The sequence below is a fragment of the Trichomonas vaginalis genome, chromosome II, assembly GCF_026262505.1.
Source record: "Trichomonas vaginalis G3 chromosome II, whole genome shotgun sequence".
In the NCBI taxonomy this organism is placed as follows: Eukaryota; Parabasalia; order Trichomonadida; family Trichomonadidae; genus Trichomonas; species Trichomonas vaginalis.
Genome location: NC_067204.1, coordinates 21,995,840 through 22,013,618, shown reverse-complemented (window position 1 = coordinate 22,013,618; position 17,779 = coordinate 21,995,840). Strand labels below are relative to the sequence as shown.

Below are 17,779 nucleotides of genomic sequence, written 5' to 3'. Positions count from 1 at the left end.
GAGTATTGCAGATCAAACTTCAATATTTAAAATTGAAATTTAATATAATTGAAATTTATATGGCATGTCCCTAAAACTATTTGATTCCTCTATAGTCAAAACTGATACAATAAAATATCTTATTTTGATAGAAAAAATTGCTAGAATCGAAAGATTATACATGACATCAATTAACAATTTTACTACCAATAACATACTAAATGCAATCCTTGGTCAATTGGCCACTATTTTCACTAACAAATTTGATTTTTGAGAATAACTTCCTTAAATTATGTTTATTTTCTTTCGGAAATGGCTTGCAGGTCTGAAAATTCTATGGCAATGAAATGGCAAAGCAATTCAAAGAGGCGAATGAATCAAATTCGTTTGGAAAATCAAAAAGTGACGAAGATTTTATAAGATTTATGACTTCAGAGCGTCCTGTGATCAAAGCAGTTATATTTGACAGTGATGGAACAATAATAGACTCTGCAGCAATATTCTGGAACATTTGTTATAAGATAGCAGGTCATGAATTTCCGACAGATTTTTACCTAGAACTTAATGGACTTAAAGACACAGATCTTGCTGCCCGTGTTATCAAACGTTACAATCTAAATATGACTCCAGAAGAATTCCTTCATCAAAAAGACATTTTGATGGACGAAGAAATTGAACATTTGCCACTCATCAAAGGAATCGATCAAATCATATACAAACTACATGATATGGGCATACCTATTTCAATTGCTACAGGAAGTCAAAGAATTCCTTTCGAAAGAAAATACGTTAATCAGCCAATCATTAAACTTTTCAAACACATCATTACAGGAGAAAAATGTAAAGTTGGCAAACCAGATCCTACAATTTTCCTTTCTGCCATGAAGATGATGGGTGATTTTAAGCCAGAAAACGTTTTAGTCTTCGAAGATGCATATCTTGGTGTCTTGGCCGCACAGCGCGCCGGAATGCATTGTGTTTATGTGCATAACGATCCTTCAAACGTCGAGGAGCAATTCAAAATATTTGGAATCAAAAATGCTGTTCCTCATGAAAAGAATTGGTGTGATTTTGATTTCAATAGATATATTTGGGAACCACAAAAGTGAAATATACTATATATTTGTATTTATTCCTATAATAACGGATTATTTAAATGCGTTTGTATATAACATCATATTTTTATGACCATAAAATTCATAAATTTAAATCAAAAACTCATGATGTTAATGATACAGCTTGAAATGCACTTTTTCAAAAAAAATATTGAATAAAATTGTGAATTCTCCTAGATCATTTATGAGAAGATTTTTGTGTTATATAACAAGGGTTTAAAATATGCAAACTATCCACGAAAATGAAGTTATCAAAATTTTGATGACGATTACCCCGCCTTCCGAGAAAGTCATTGTAGATTTTCGGGAGACTGAGGGTGATTCATTTGTTTATGGATTCGGAAAGATTCTTCCGAGATGTCCTTTTTTATTTCAAGTCCCTATGAAAGAAGAATCAAGATTGTTTTCAAATAAGAAAAAAGATTCGTATTTAACTCTGCAATGCAACAGATTCCACGTCGAAGAAGGATATGATGATCTTGATTACGGAGAAACTTTACCTTATGCATTCACGGCTGCTGCAGAAAATTTTCTCGATAAAACGTCAATAAAAGAATTTACTTGCTCAATATGTGGCTATCATGGACCACGCTCAGATGTTGTATCTCATATTATTACAACTCATCCAAATCAAATTCGAAATTTCTTAGAGCCTCAACTTGAATTTTTGGACGATGACGATAAGCCATTCTTTGGCCTTTTCACGAAGTGCCAATTTGATTCGCTTATTTCTAGTCCAACAAAGCCATACGTTTTAAATCGTGGTCAAAGTGGCAATATTTGTGCTCCTATTCTCAATTACCTCAGCGATTCGGAAGAATCAGAATCCGAGAATGAAGTTAACGATGTAGATTTACGCGTAAACCAAAAGTTTTCAGATCCATTATACAGAACAGAGCAAATCCGAGTACAATACCACGATACTGATATACCGCCTCTTACTGTCTTCGCCAAAGACCACATACCTCAATTCCTCAAGAACGATGACGAAGAATCTGATGAAACCACTCGACTTGAGAAAATCGACAAAGAAGATTTCGACCGGAAAGATCTCATCTTACAGTCCACTAATGAATACTACATGCCTCAAACCGTCACACAACCAAAGAATCCGCCACAAGTTGTCGAAGAAAACAAAAAACCACAAATTGAAGACATCGACGACCTGATGCGCAAGATGAAAGAGGAAGAAGAAGCAGAACTCCTTGAGGCACAAAAGGCTGAAGAGCCTCCGAAGCCTGTTTTCATTGAATTTTTGTCAACAATTCCATCAGATGTAATTGATGAGATTGTTGAAGACATTTCCCAGAAATTCATCACAGAATATGTTGATTCTCAGTTGGCTTCTTACGTAAAGCCTATTTTCACCAACGAAAAGAAGGCCTACAACAAGAGAACAAGAGAAGAAAAAATGAACCGTCAAAAACTCGAAAGAAAGATGAGAGAAAGAGAAATGAAAGAACGCAGACAAGAAGCAATTTCCAATGTAGCTACTAAGATAGCAAATCCTTTAATAAGACAATTCGTCAGACAAGAAATTGCTGATGTATTTAGAACTGAAGTTGACAAATTAAAGGACATGCAAAATGATAATAGACCAAAGAAGAAAACAGGTAATTTGTTGCCAGTCGTAGTCAGCGGATTAACTTCTCCAAGACATTTGGACATTGACTTTTTATCGAAGTTTTTTTCGAATTTGCAGTTCTTGTTGGACGAAGACAAGAAACCTTTGATAAGATTCAGAGTTAGATACAGAAGATTTGAAGCTCTTCTTTATCTTGCAAATGAAGGTGAAGTTTCGAAGGCATTGGCAATGAATCCTCTGCAAATCGAATACACAAACGCTTTGTTGGAAGAGGATAAAGAATTACCTCCAGAGAACTGTTGGACAGCATTTACAAACCAAAAGATATTGGAAATGTCACCAGCTAAGAACTTAGATGGATTGCATAACAATGGCGGAAGTTTGTCTTATGAACAAATGTCTGGATTATGTGATTTATTGTCTGTTAATAACATAGAATAAAGATTAAATATTATTGTGTTGTTTTATAATAAGAAAAACACTTTACTGGTTTAAAGCATATCCTAAGTTAATGCGTATACTCGATAACCGCCATAAAATTTCTTGCATAATTAAGAATGGGCAATTAAATGAATAATAATATAGAATATTATTATTTTCTGCTGATAAATGAAGCGGTATTTCTCTTAAATGATATTCTTCATTGATCTCTGTATCAAGTGTAAGAAAAATCTTGACGTCTTATAATTAAGAATTCTTTTTTAGAAGTGAATAATGAATTGATCATAACAATTTCTGATAAAAATTGCAACTCATGCTGAAATTTATAGATATAGCCGGTATTTCTGACAAGTCGTTTATATTCTCGCTCAAACTATTCTCAGTAAAAGAAAATTAGGGAATTTTATGATTATTAAAAATTATTTTTAAATCTTTTTATTATAAAATACAAACACTGTTTATTCTAACAAGAACTGTCGAGGAGAGATTGATAAATTTTGAATGATTCTTCTAATAAAGGATCAATAACAGATTTAGGTATAATAATTTGCTTTACTTCTGGTTTCAGTGATTGGAAAAGCCAATATATTGCAGCCGGTATGAAAGTTGTTGAAAGACGTAAAATTGATTTAATTCTTGAAGACCTCGTGGAATTCACTGCTGCAGCATAATCTGTGAATGACCCAAGAGTTGACTCCAATGCATTATTTGTTTCAACAAGTTGCTCGAAAAATTTATTATTTCGTTTTGCATTGAAATTACATATCGATTCGTTGAATCTATTGGCCGATGATTGTAATGCAATTGCGTTATCAATAAGTATTTGAGATTCTCCTAATTTAGTTCGATGTGGTGTAAAGCAATCTTTTGCTGCGGCAATTGCATTGTTTAAAACTAATTTTGTCTGTTTTAAAGGGCCCTCTACAGAAGGAACCATTGAGTTGTCAATACTACCTCTTCGCTGTTTCGTTGTTATCATCAATTGTTTTTCAATATCCGGCCAAATAACATCTATCGTTATTGATGCGAGGTATCAATTATAATTGATTCAATTATTAATACAACATATACATAGGTCAAGTATGTATTGTGTAAGGAATATGGATCCAAAACGTATTTTTGTTACCTTGATTGAATAAAATTAATGATAAATTATGGAATTTACCAGTAATATCATTATATTTCCTATTACATATCTGATATATAGTATAATCATCTTAAATGAACACCTTTTGCTGGCGAAATTAAACATGATTATTTAATTCAATTCATCCGATTTAATTTGTTAGAAATATTGATCAAGGTAATCATGGAGCTGCTGAACAAACCTTGGATAATCAGGATTTTTCATTACATCCATGAATGCTAATAGTGGAAGAGGTTTGAATCCAGAAAATTCCAGTGATTTATAGGTTGCCAAAAACACATTTTCAGGTGATATCAATTCTTTTAATTGAGTTGGATCCTGGAATTTTGATTCGGATGCATTCCATGTTGATGATATAAGAACATATTTTTCTGCTGATATGTTACCATTTAACATATAGCGATAAAATACTTCATCAAGATATTTCTTGGCTTGCCAAGGAAGTCCAAGCCACCATGTAGGTGTCTGAATAATAGGGTTGTTAAAAATATCAAAAATTAGCGTTTTGAAGACACCATGGTGTCTTATAATTTTCCCTTCCTTATTGGCGTGTAGAAATAAATGCGCCAATAGATTGAAGAAGAAGAATTGTTTTTCTCTTAATGAACTTTAATCCTTTTGATATAAGAATATTAAAAACATTAATATAATTTCGATTTCGGAAATTAAATTTCCAAATTTTTTGTCGATTTCGGAAATAACAGGATCCCGCATCCAACACGCAACAACAAAACACAAAACACACTTTTTGGTTCTTTCATCGTTTTAATCGTAATTTATGTAATACATGATGTGGATAAATTTTACAAAAATAGAACCTATATTATATTCTTTTCAAAGATTCTTGCAAATCATCAAAAATAATTGTATTTTAAAAAACGATCAAATTATCCTTTCATTATTTTAAACTTAAATTAGTTTTTATGATTGACTAAAGCAATCATATTTATTCATCATTAAATAAACAAAAAAATAATATTTGAGAGTTATTTCAAAAAAAAAACACATTGAATTTATTAATTTGTCTCAATTTCAGTATTATAAATTTTTATAATTTCAATATTTTGAAATACACTTTTTAATATTTCAATATTTATGATATTTCAATGTATTAAGTGGTCTCAAATTGAGCTTCTCAAATATAAGTTGGCCTATTCAAATAATAAAATTAAATAATATTTAAAATAATAAATAAAAGTGATTGAGGTCATAGCAAAACGGCTGTTTCAGTCATTAATTCTTAAAAATAAAAAGGGTAAAAACTAAATAAAATGGGTAAAATTCAATAGTGTCTGTGCTATCGTTCAATTTGAAGGTGTCTTTTGAAACCGCAAGACACATTGAATTTTTGAATAGTGTATTATGGTTTGACAGACACCAATGAAAAAAATAAAATGATATTTATTTTAAATATATAAGATCCTTATATAAAATATAAATATTTTATCGTTTTATTTTCTTGTTTTAGAAATGTTTTTTATTGAAAAATCAATAAAACTAACTCCAAAATAAAATTTTTGGGGTCATTATTGATTTTGTAATTTAATCGTCGTCGTTATCGATTTTGTAATTTAATCGTTATCGTCTTTTTTTAAACGTGCATTTTTTGCTTTCGGAGCTATTGAACATACATTGGCCCTTACCAGCAATTGAAAACTATTTTTCATTATCAACAATTACATTACTCCGAGTTATTCATCAATCAATGAAAATCGATATATAGTCCATACTTCAATTTACAATATTGGCAAGTCCAATTTCACTTGGCATATTTAACTCATATAGAAAAACCAGTTGGAATCGGCAAAATTATCTTTAATTCCATACATAAGAAAAAAAAATTATAAAGTTCTTCAATAATAGCAAACTAATAGTTTAAATAGATTTACAAGTATCGCCCATCTACTTTTGATATAATTCACATATTAAATGTAGAAAACTGGTTTAAAATAAATATTTCAAAAGTTCGAAAACGATTTATGAAAAAATAACGTGATGACATTTACTAAATTTGCTCTGTATTAAAGTATCGATGATAGAAAGAGCATATTTTGTAAATATTTCAAAAATATTTAAAAGTCGGAGAAATTGTATTGTAATGTACTATAATTATGTTACAAATCCGATTCAATACTAATCCTTCGCTATTAAAGTTGTTTTGAGAAGGATATTCTCTAAATTCTTGATAAATCTTTAAAATCTAGAGTAATTGTTTTGTAAACTTAACAAAACTAAAATGTATACCAATAGATTGGCATTTTCTACGTTTTCAAAGTGAGAGTGTGTAAATTCTTTTTTTTATCCTATTAAGGTTTTTAAAAAATTTAATTAACTTAATTTATATGATCTGAAATATATGACAAGTTAATATGGAGAATTCTTTCAACCCAATTTCAATTTATTGAATTTTCTATTCGAATTCAAAAATTTTCCCAAGAAGAAAAAATAATTAGGAAATTTAATATGTTAATACATAAAATATTTTATTTATTCAAAGAATTCAATTTTCTATTGGATCAAAAAACTTGTGTTAAAGTTCGTATTTTAAGATAACTATACTTTTAGAAGCTGTTTTTATTTTTTTCACCGGGATTTTATTAATTTAATTCTTTCAAAATTTGAATCTTATTGTATATCACCGGACTATGATCATAATAGAGTTGCAATCTCTAATTATAGCCACATTAGTACTCGTGGGTCGATATATCATGGGAGATACAAAATTATTTGAATTTTCTTTTATTTTTTTAAAAAATATTAAAAAAAGTAAATAAATAACTAACAACACAGCATCACTTTTCGTAAAATGCTTTAATCCTAGTCCTTTTTCCCCTTAATTTTTCAATCTCTCCCAGGTTGAAATTTATTCCGGGAATTTTTAAAGATGCTTGGTCAACATAAAATTTCATTAAATCTTCCACAGGAGTCATAAACTCTGAACATTTGAAGCGAGCATGAACTGCATCATTCAAATTTTTAAGAAGATTTTTGTTCGAAAAGTGATTCAATACGGCGATTACATGAATACAAGGTAATCCGTATAATTCGATGTGCTTACATGTGCATGAATATTGTGAATCTGACATAATTTTTACGCAATATGTATAGCGACCAAAAGTTGCATAATATAATTCTTGAATTGGATCATATAATACCGAGCTAAACATATCTGAATGTTTCAAAGTTTCATTTAGATTTTTGATAATATTATCTGATTTAAAATCACCTGTTAAAACATTTTTAACAAGATTGAATTCATGTTCAATGAGACGGATAATTAGTTCGGCGGGTTCATATGTATCCCATTTATCTTTAATTTCGGCATTAAGGGATTCAATAAGAGATGTTGTGAGTATGCCAGCGGTGTAGTCAGCGAATCCTTCAAATGGGTTAATACTATCTAAGTACTTAAAGAGATCCTGATTATTTTCGCGGTTTGGATATTCCTCTTGTAAACGAGTTTCTAACTTTTTAATCAAGTCAATTCGTTTTTGAGGATGGTCTGCGTAAGCGACTTCAACAATTTCGGAATAGACATTGATGTATTCCCTTTTTGTTGCAAAATGACGTAAGCAAAATTTATGATCGCAAGAAAAGCCTGATTCTCTAACAGCAGCTATAATTGCCGGACCTTGATCGGAATAAATATTCTTGAATCTGCTTGGTGGAATAAAAGATTTCAATTTAGTGAGCATATCCTTAATTGTTATCGTATTTTCACTAACAGACCATGCAAATGCAATAGGGATAAGTCTATTATTTGGTGCAGGTGTACCAATAATGAGTAAGTTTCCTTTTTTAATACAAAATAAAAACGTTCCATCAATTTGAATTATTCCGCAAAAAGCTTGTGTTTGCATGTAAAAATGAGTTATTGGAGGAATTACAATAAATGAATAAATTTGAAAGTCTTTTGAATTTTCAGGTAATTCATCACCTTTCTTAAATGTATGCAATTCAATTTCATTGTTAACTTCTTTAACTAAAATCATTTCGCAGAATCCTTGTTCGATTTTGTTTATGATTGAAAAAATTGTTGAGAAATAATTGTAAGATTGAATTCTATCCCCTTTTGGTTCCTTTAAGTTTATTTACTATATTATGGAACATCGTATAAGTTGCATTGGGAATATTCAATTCTTTTGCAAAAATTTCTTTGCATTGAGGAACATTATCAGAATTTGCTAATTCATAGACTTTTTTTCCTGCTTGCAACTTAAGAATTTTTGGTATATTGTTACTCGGCTTGCATTGCTTTGCTCTATGCTCGTGTTTAATTACTGGAATGAAGAAAAGTTGACTATTTTCATGAGTCTTTACAAGCTCCATGCAAAATTGGCAGTTAGGACAACGAAACTTTTTTCCTTGCTCAAAATTTAATGGATAAAAAGAATTATATGAATCTTTTGCAATAAATATAGCAGCTTCTGTAGGATCTGTAAATTTTAATTTGCTATATCTTTCCTTGAGAATTGGAATTGGGGAATTTTCAGGTATTTCCATTCTATATTTCAATTTTTTACGGGAATTCAATTCATTTTGAATTAAATCCAGCATATCAGCTCCATCTCCTTTTTCTTCATCAACAATAGCTTAGATGGATACTGATATAGTTTGATTCTCTTCCACTATTGTCGGTTTGCTTTCCGACATGAGATAAAATAGTTAGTATCCCTAAGTCGTGTACTGTGGCACTGCTCGCCTCCGTACACAACTTAGCGGTTTTGACACTTTACGAAACCGTTAATGTATATTTTACAACACAAACACAAACACCAACTTAACCTTAAATATTTATAAAGCCGCCAACCACTTCACCTCATTAATGAAAAAATAAACGTTTTCACAAACGACTTCACTAATGTAAAAATAAACGTTCTCACTTACAAAAGTATTGCAACTCCTCCCATTGCTGTGCTTCACATAACAGCTCATAATCTTCTGACTCACTTTCTTCTTCATATAGGTCAAAATCACTGTCAAAATGAATGTTAGTAAGTTTTGACAAAGCTAATGAAACACGTTTACCGTTTGTATCGTATGCTTGTATAAACTTTCCATTCTTCATTCCTTCATAAACGCTCAAACTAACTTTACCCTTTCTCCCTCGTATCTGATAGAATGTATTTTCACGAGGAACGAAGAACAAATTCTTGAACTCATGACCGTTGTAGTTTGTTATCTCAATAGTTTTCGTCATTTATATAAAAATAAAATAAAAAATTATTTAAAAATAAAATAAAAAATTAATGATATCACCACCCGCACACGTATGAAAACATAGCACAAAAATAAATTTAGGGTAGAAGGTTAGATCTAACCCGATATCTAACCTCTTTTCTAACCTGTTGAATTCATTGCTTTATAACTCACTGTCGTCTGCTTTCTCCAACTCTTCTAACTTCTTCTTAAGTTCAGCAATGTTGTCCTCATGAAGTTTAATCTTTCTCAAAATACCTTCTCTATCTAATGGTTGCTTTATCTTTCTAAACTGAACTCTACCATCCTTCATAGTATGAATGTAAAAACCTTCCGGAATAGTTCCTGATTTAATGTATTCTACCAAAAACTTTTGTTTCATTGCTTCAGTGACTTTAGTCGTCATTTCAATCAAATAAAAATTTTAATATTAAATAAAAATAACGTTATTTTTTCAGTAAGGAAACGCAGGAGTTTTACGATTTATTTGAGGAGTAGGTTCTGGTTTAAATGTTGGAGTCGGTTTAGGAGTTGACTTTTGAACAGGAGTTTGTACTTCCATAGGTTCAGGAGTTATTGAAGGTTTTGCTTGTGAAGGCGTTGGTTTTGGCGAAGGTGTTGGAGTTTGTTTAACTTCAGCTATTTCAGTATTATTTATAACATTTGCTTTATTTCTTTTCAACATCATTACTGCTCCTGCTGTAGCTAGCAAACCTAGTGGGAGACCATATTTTATATAAGGACTTGACCAAATGCTATTTTTGACAGGAGCTGGTGGAACACCTAACCTTGGTGAGACTGCTCTTTGCCATTGTGCAGCTCGTAAGAAATATTCAATAGGTGCTCCATAATCGTTTGGTAAAGTTTGTTTCATAGATGGTGAAGGTTCACGAGAGCTTGATGAAGAACTCATTTATAAGCTTTAAAAATAAACGTTCATCCTTTATTCCTCACTGTCGTCCGTGGCTAAGTTATAGTCATCTAATCTTATTATGGGATGCCATTAGCACGCACCTGAATGGCAAAGCAACAATCCCTCATAAATCCAATAAGTGGCTTTGGTACGTTTTCAGTTGCTAGTTCAATAGGTCCTTTAACAGACAATTTGTATGTTATTGGAGCAGTAGATGTTTGACCTTGTGGAAGCAAAAGTCCACTTCTGTTGGAAAACCACATAAGAAATGTGTGTTGTCATAGCTATCCCATTTATGTTCCACACTACCATCATCCACCAATGACCTCATAACATCTTCATTAAATCCTATCATATCATTGTTTGTATTGCAAGCGTTCGCAACCATTTCATAAAATACAGGTCCATATGATTTTTCAGGTTCTGCAGGCATATTTCCATAAGCTCCCATGGAAAGCTGAAGATATTTAAACTTAGGGTTCTCAAAATTAACATAATAGTTGTCTTTCTTTCTAAATAGTGCCCAAATACTTTTAACATTAATAGGCGTATAAGCTGCTGTAAATGTTGCACTTGAACTATCTGTATTCTTTGAGAATGAACCGTCCATAGGAATCCAATCCATAACTTTAACAGGAAAACATAAAGCCTCGTTTGTATAATGTTCTACAAGTTCTGTATAAATGTTAGGGTCTAAAGAGAATGACTTTGGATGAATGAAACATTCATTAAAATCCATCTTTGTTCGAAATAGTTGCTGGGTTACAGTTGTAATAGTAACTGTTCCACTAGCTTCTACTGCCTTCGTTATCATAGTGAATGGTTCATTCCATGGAACAAATTTATTTGTCGGTGGATTTGAATCTGAAGCAAATGCAACTTTAAGAGTTGGATTGAAAGCAATGATATCATTTACAGATATAGATGTGCATTGTAAGGCGTCGCTACTGAACTTTACTTTAAGCTGAATGTTTCCTGCAAAAGCTGGAATAAATCGAATAGCTTCTAATGGAAGGAATCTTCTAACAGGAATTCTTAAACGAAGCTTAAAATCAAATGATTTTCCTGCTGTAATTGGACCACTAACAATTTGTCCTGTTCTGCATGTTCCCGAATGACTCCATACATCTTCATGTCGAGTCTTTGAGAAAACATCTACTTTCTTTATTTGTTCGGTAGTTTGTGAGTTTGAAGTTATATATGCTTCTTCTCTTGCGTTGTCTTGAGAATATACGATACGACCATTTGCAAGGATTTGATATCCAGCAACTGCATAGAAAGCGTCATCGAAACCAATCCAAAATCCTGGTGGGTTTGTTTTATTGGAACCTGAACCAATTTCTTTATCTGCAATAAATTGACCTTCCATTTTATACGTAATGAATGTATTGTAAAGGTCCAACATATTTTCACCAGGAGGTGAGAGATTGAATGTTACCCATGTGTTATCTTTAGCAGTTCCAGGTTGTGATGGAATCTTTGCGTCAGAATATTTTCTATTAGTGTCACCAATTTGAACTGCATTGTCTATGATATCGAAATATGAGCGAATCTGATGAATATGCTCTGCTGGAGTAAATTCGTTTAACTGTTCGTTCTGCATGTATTTACTTCAGATAAAAATATCTATTTACTTCATTATTCTCACTCTTCTTCTTGGCATTCGTGGTGGAAGTTGTTTCTTGACATTTTCAATGAACTGTACATTCTCTTTTGTCTCAACTTCTTTCACTGGTGGGTCAGGGTTCTTTGACTCGGTTTGTTTTTCAATGAAATTCACGAACTTTGCAATAAGCTCTTGGTTCGTTATTGAAAGTACATCTGGCTTCTTTTCTTCTTGTTCTTTTGGTGGCTCAGTTTGACAGAAGGTTTTATATGGGCTTCGTGGACTTCACCCTTGCCATGCACCTTAATGTTGTCGCTCTCTGCATTCGCTAATGGAACCTTTCTTTTTCTTACATATATTTTACCATCTTTACTCTGACTTACATAATAGAAAGGATGTTGTATTCCTCTTGCGTCATTTAATATAATAGACTCTCGTCTGATTTTGACAAGCTCATTTTACATCGGTTAAAGTTTTAATTTTGTTTTTTATCTGCAGTCAAATGACTCAGTCAAATCCTACGGACAAGACCCAAGGGGTCATAGATGTTGAAGCATTGAAGAAAGAAATTCGTGAGCAAATTTTATCCGAACTGAAGGAACAAAAACAAGAACAAAAGCCAGAGAGACCAAAGAGAAAACTTAGTGAAAAACAACTAGCTGCATTAGCTGCTGGAAGACAGAAGAACCCACGTTTGCTGGCGAAAAAAGCTAGAGAAGAAGCAAAAGCTAAAGAAGCTGAAGCAAAGAAAGAGTAAATGGTTTATTTTTATCCGAATTAAATGTATAGACAAATACCTTTAACTGTTGCGTTCAGTAGTGAAAACCCTGACGTCAAAATAAAGGGGAACAGAGTAACGTTTAAGTTTCCAACAGACTGGATTGTGAACATAAATGAAGAGAAGTACATTGGCATAACATCTATGTATATAACACGTGCTTTCAGAAAGGTTGACTTTATACTTCAAGTCGAGATAGAAAATGACGAACAGTCTTTAAGCGCCCAAAACATTCACATATACAAATACTTTAAAGACGATACAACATTGCAACAATGTATGATTTCATTTAATGAGATGTTCGAGAAAAAGTTCAACATTGAAGTACAAACTTTACAGCCTTTACGTGAGTTTCTTGCACAACTGAAAGAAGAAGGTAGTCAGCCACAACTTATAGACTTTCATTATGAATTTAATGAAAATGAAGATGGAACTCATGACTGTCAATTCATTGTATTCTCACCATTCAATGAAGTCGCTAAAAAGAAAGAAAATCCATTACGTATAAGATTTCAAATCTCTGAACCAAGTGATGATTTTAAGAATGTTTTCAATTATGATGCAATGCTTCCGAGGAAAAATGAATTTTCAAAGATTGTAACACCTGGCATTTGGGATAGAAAGCAAGCAATACTTTACTCTAATATAGCCAAAGGCGTTGAAAATGAGTTCATTGGTCATACAAGAACTTCACCACTTCCTAACCCTAAATACTATAAATTAACTGGCTTCAATCGTGAGTTTTGGATAGACATGTACTCCACTCATGACCATAAATGTCCAGTGTTCTTGCCTCCAGACCATAAGGACTGTCTCTACATTGAAGCACAACTCTTAAACTCTACCATCGCAGTATTGTAAAATCTACGCTAGCTTTATTTTTATCACGAATGACCTCATTTCTGACAAAAATAAATGACCTCATTCATGACCTCATTCATGACCTCATTGCTGACAAAAATAAATGACCTCAGAACTTCAACTTACGAATAAAGCTTGTTTTAGTCGTTATTGAGAAGTTAAACTTTTCAGCAAAGCAAGGTTGACATGACTTACATAAGTCAAATCCAATCTCTTGACCGTCATAAAGTGCTTTGTAAAGTTTCATTAAACTGAACTCAGAGTCTTTGTCATATGTTCCAACAGGTATGTGAATGTTCTTATCTTCATTGTAATAGCATTGTATAGCTTCAGGAAACATTTCATTAGCGGTTAAAGCAATAACATCTTGCTTCACGCCTTTCATTCTGCAGTGAAATGCAACTTCATTTAAATCGTTAGTGAGTAAGTCTATGTAGGTCTTCTTTCCACAGAAAATACTTTTATAAGCTAAACTTTGTTTTCCAGGTGTTATTTCTGCAAAGTCGCTATGAAATTGACCAAGGTTCTTTCCTATAAGTTCTCTACCGTATCTCTTCTTAAACTCTGCTGCAAGCTTTGGGATGTCTTCATTATATAAGTGCATACTGTCGGTATCCTGGTAAAAGATTTGAAGTCCCATGTCCTCTGCAGTACAGAATACTTCATTCATAATACGTTTTGACATAGACAGAATATTAACACCAAGTGGACAGAAGTTAAAGTGTCTGCAAATGCTTTTCGTTAGCTTGAAAATAGTTTTATCTGAACCATCCAAACCTTCGAACTTCACTATATGGTTGTAATTTCTTATAGCATATCTTATAGCATCTTTGTCATCTACTATGGTTATTTTTGACTCAATAGGAGATAGAATAGTTTTGCCATAAATGCTGTTCAGAATGAGTTTTATAATTTCTTGTAAGGGGTTTTCTTCTTTCTTATACTTTAACCTTAACTCAAACAACTTCTTTACTTCATCTCTTATTCTCATATCTCTGTTTCCATCGTAATAGTATCCTTGCAACACTTCACATTTGACACCTTGATATTTTATGAGGTCTTGTAATGTTATATGGTCAACATACATGAGACAGCAAGTGTTTGAACTTCTTGGAACGTTAAGTTCTGGATTTAGTTCAGGGTCGCAAACTATTAAATGAAAGTGTCTGGGTATACCAATCTCTGTTATCTTAATGAGAACAAAGAAGCCAGACATAAACTTTTCACCAATGGGTTCCTTTTGGTCGTCATCGAATAAATGTCTCATGAGATACTCTGTGCTTAACATTTCTTCCTTCAATACTTTTGGAATACCTTCTAAAGTATAAAGTCTTGCTATAGCTGAAGGATATAATGAAACAGTGTCGAAGTCAGCAATGAGTTTCTTTTTGCTCTTTTGTTTCATGTTATCTGACAACATACATCTTCCACCTTGAATGCATCTCGAAATAAATTCTCTTGGTTTATTTGAGAGGTCATAAAGATTTCCATTCGGGAAGTATACTCTGTTCTCAAACAATTTGTTAGCAATAGAACAAATACTAACGTAGTCATAAACGTTTAAATCAAACTCTTTCAATAAGTCATTGCGGAACTTTACAAAACCTTCTCTTAAAATTCTTACATCTTGTTTGCAGTAAAATGAGCTATATTTTTCTAAATCGAAATGGTTTTCATCTATTCTGCAACCTTTGATGGAATCTATGTTCTTCATGAACGTATCTGCATCCTGGATAAACTTACATGCTTCAGAAATGACACCAGTTCTGTTGTCATTTGCTAACAAAACACTGCTGTAGTAGTTATATGGAAATACTTCTTTCGGTCCTGTTTGTAAGTTAAACATAGCAGGAAATAGTTTAAGCTTCTTATTTATAACACTGTAAGAGTCTTTTATAATAATTGCCCTTCCTTTATATAAGCCAGTTACTTGCATTGTTCGTGAACCTTTAATGATGGGAGTTCCTTTCACTTCTGTCATGTGTCTTAAGATGAAGTTTATATCATAACTGAGGTTATGGAAATATATTAAACTCTTGTCAGGAAGTCGCTCCAAAAATTCTGTTGCACAGTTTTGACCCCATATGCTTTCACTCACTGAACCATCTTCACTGTCATAACAGATGTTAAAAGCTTTATGAAAGCCATCGGTACTACACTCAAAGTCAGCAAAGAAAACGTGCTCAGGAATGAACTTGCACTTATTTTTATTTACTTCTTTTGACTCTGCTTTCTTCTTCAGTTGTACACAATACTTTGGAGCATATGTCAAATCTTTAAATGGTGCAAGGTTCTGTTTATATAAGTCAGTCGTATATGTGAAAAGTTCTCCATAAGAAATAGGTTCGAAATATTTGCACTCCCACAATGTTTTCATAACATCCCATAGCGGTGTAGTTCTATCATAACGAACTACATATTTGTTCTCTCTCTTTGTATATATTTTCATCTGTTTCTCAATGTTCATTCCACCACACTCCTTCAAGATTTCTATATAGTTGCGAATGAAATATGTTGTCATTGGAAGTCTTTCATTTAGCATGTAGTGGTCTTCAACAAGAAGTAAGTCAATAGTTCGAACAGTTTCACATTCTTTTGGTATGTATCTCTTTATTTCATTATGTCTTGAGTCATTGAAATAACCAATGGTAACATTAAATGCTATACCTGTTGCGTCAGAAATTTCTTGTACTTTACTTTGAGGAAAGTCTCTAACACGAATGACTTCTCTCATGTGGTCAATAGTCTCTCCATTTACTCCAGCCTGAATGCAAGCATAAACGAAACAATTGTCCTCTGTCATAAGTGTTGCAGTTCTTTTGTTCAGTTCATTGAAGATTTGGTAGCGTTCAAGATTTATAGGTAATGTGCAAAGATACTTCCAGAACTGACCGCTTCTCTTCTTATAAAACTTCTTTTCACCATTATCTTTCCAAAAGCTTTCTATAAGTGCTGGGTTTCCTGTTTGCTTAAGAGCTTCCAAAATGGCTTTCTGGTCATTTGTCAGTGTGCTTTCATCTCTATATGGTCTCTTTTTTGGTTTGCCTTTCTTTACATCTGACATCGTTAAGCCTTCATATTCTGTTAAATCATACATCTTTATTTCGGTAAGATTCTTTATGTTTGTCAAGAAGAAGTCATAGTGCATTTCAACAATACCTGCAGCATTTGCTTCTATCTCTGATATAAAGTTCTCCTTCAAGAGCTGATGTAGTAATGTTCCAATATTATTGAGGTTTAACGTAGAACATTCATACTTTCCACCAAGTTTATAACATACCATCCATCTCTGTTGTGAGTTTATTTTAATTTTCTCTAAGAGTCTCATGAAAACCTTACCGAAATGTTTGTGTAAGTAGTCTCTGTTTGGTTCATCTAAAGCTTCGATGTTAAAGTCAATGAGTCTATTGCCTGACTTCACATTTCTCTTCCTATTCTCTTCATCTTTCTTTAACCATCTCTCACCTTCTTTTGGTTTGTCGTCAATGGAACGAATGACATCGTTAGCTTTGCGAACTTGTTCTATAGCGCTCTTAAACATCTCTCTTCTCTGTTGTTTCAGTGTGTCGTCTCTTCTTCTTGTTTCACCAACGTTCGCATTTGTTATGTCAAACATTTCTCTTCTTACTTCATGAGGTACAGCTCTTCTTGTTTCACCAACGTTCGCATTTGTTATGTCAAACATTTCTCTTCTTACTTCATGAGGTACAGCTCTTCTTGTTTCACCAACGTTCGCATTTGTTATGTCAAACATCTCTTGACGAACATCATGCGAAAGAGCTTTACGAGTATGACCAACGTTTGCATTTGTTATGTCAAACATTTCTCTTCTTACTTCATGAGGTACTGAACGTCTATGATATAAGTCAATAGCAACGTCATTTAAAGGAAATGCTATTGCATGGACTTCGTCCTCGCCGCGTTGCGGCTTTATGAACTTATGAATTCTATCATAACTTATTGCACCATTATAGTCTTTAATGAAGTCAGCGAGTGCCTTTTTGTTTGTTGCGTAATGCTTTGCAACATCTATATTAGCTTCTGTTAGAAGTTGTTTTATTTCCGAGTGTTCTAACTTAGACAACTTCCGATACATCTTTAGTAGGAAATAAAAAAATATTTTTTGAAAAAATTAGATTAGATTTTTTTAAGTTA

At 32.5% G+C, this 17,779-nt stretch overlaps 10 protein-coding genes and 1 pseudogene across 11 annotated transcripts, besides 3 other annotated features; 4 read left to right on the top strand and 7 right to left on the bottom strand.

Annotated features, from left to right (window-relative positions):
* Positions 1 to 383: 383 nt before the first annotated feature.
* Positions 384 to 1,159, top strand: TVAGG3_0588290 (pseudouridine 5'-phosphatase protein; the record flags this gene model as incomplete). Its single annotated transcript, XM_001322107.1, has 1 exon — positions 405 to 1,088. One exon carries the CDS (start codon positions 405 to 407, stop codon positions 1,086 to 1,088), a length of 684 nt encoding a protein of 227 aa, XP_001322142.1.
* Positions 1,160 to 1,356: 197 nt separating this feature from the next.
* TVAGG3_0588280 (uncharacterized protein) lies at positions 1,357 to 3,120 on the top strand (the record flags this gene model as incomplete). The annotated part of the gene is made up of 1 exon (XM_001322106.2): positions 1,357 to 3,120. The coding sequence occupies one exon, from the start codon at positions 1,357 to 1,359 to the stop codon at positions 3,118 to 3,120; it is 1,764 nt and encodes a 587-aa protein (XP_001322141.2).
* Positions 3,121 to 3,543: 423 nt separating this feature from the next.
* On the bottom strand, positions 3,544 to 4,115 carry TVAGG3_0588270 (uncharacterized protein; the record flags this gene model as incomplete). The annotated part of the gene is made up of 1 exon (XM_001322105.1): positions 3,584 to 4,099. One exon carries the CDS (start codon positions 4,097 to 4,099, stop codon positions 3,584 to 3,586), a length of 516 nt encoding a protein of 171 aa, XP_001322140.1.
* A 1,672-nt stretch (positions 4,116 to 5,787) lies between these two features.
* Positions 5,788 to 6,005: a mobile genetic element.
* A 980-nt stretch (positions 6,006 to 6,985) lies between these two features.
* Positions 6,986 to 8,930: a mobile genetic element.
* On the bottom strand, positions 7,060 to 8,920 carry TVAGG3_0588250 (annotated as a pseudogene). Its single transcript has one exon. A coding segment is annotated over exon 1 (1,861 nt).
* Positions 8,931 to 17,779: part of a mobile genetic element that runs on past the window's edge.
* TVAGG3_0588230 (uncharacterized protein) lies at positions 9,147 to 9,467 on the bottom strand (the record flags this gene model as incomplete). The annotated part of the gene is made up of 1 exon (XM_001322104.1): positions 9,147 to 9,467. One exon carries the CDS (start codon positions 9,465 to 9,467, stop codon positions 9,147 to 9,149), a length of 321 nt encoding a protein of 106 aa, XP_001322139.1.
* On the bottom strand, positions 9,630 to 9,872 carry TVAGG3_0588220 (uncharacterized protein; the record flags this gene model as incomplete). Its single annotated transcript, XM_001322103.1, has 1 exon — positions 9,630 to 9,872. One exon carries the CDS (start codon positions 9,870 to 9,872, stop codon positions 9,630 to 9,632), a length of 243 nt encoding a protein of 80 aa, XP_001322138.1.
* Positions 9,921 to 10,379, bottom strand: TVAGG3_0588210 (repellent protein 1 family; the record flags this gene model as incomplete). Its single annotated transcript, XM_001322102.2, has 1 exon — positions 9,921 to 10,379. One exon carries the CDS (start codon positions 10,377 to 10,379, stop codon positions 9,921 to 9,923), a length of 459 nt encoding a protein of 152 aa, XP_001322137.2.
* TVAGG3_0588200 (uncharacterized protein) lies at positions 11,103 to 11,982 on the bottom strand (the record flags this gene model as incomplete). The annotated part of the gene is made up of 1 exon (XM_051239396.1): positions 11,103 to 11,982. A coding segment is annotated over one exon (880 nt), but the record flags the coding sequence as incomplete, so codon positions are not given.
* On the top strand, positions 12,488 to 12,742 carry TVAGG3_0588190 (uncharacterized protein; the record flags this gene model as incomplete). Its single annotated transcript, XM_051239395.1, has 1 exon — positions 12,488 to 12,742. The coding sequence occupies one exon, from the start codon at positions 12,488 to 12,490 to the stop codon at positions 12,740 to 12,742; it is 255 nt and encodes an 84-aa protein (XP_051097219.1).
* TVAGG3_0588180 (uncharacterized protein) lies at positions 12,767 to 13,439 on the top strand (the record flags this gene model as incomplete). Its single annotated transcript, XM_051239394.1, has 1 exon — positions 12,767 to 13,439. A coding segment is annotated over one exon (673 nt), but the record flags the coding sequence as incomplete, so codon positions are not given.
* Positions 16,876 to 17,720, bottom strand: TVAGG3_0588170 (organellar and viral DNA polymerase type B; the record flags this gene model as incomplete). Its single annotated transcript, XM_051239393.1, has 1 exon — positions 16,876 to 17,720. A coding segment is annotated over one exon (845 nt), but the record flags the coding sequence as incomplete, so codon positions are not given.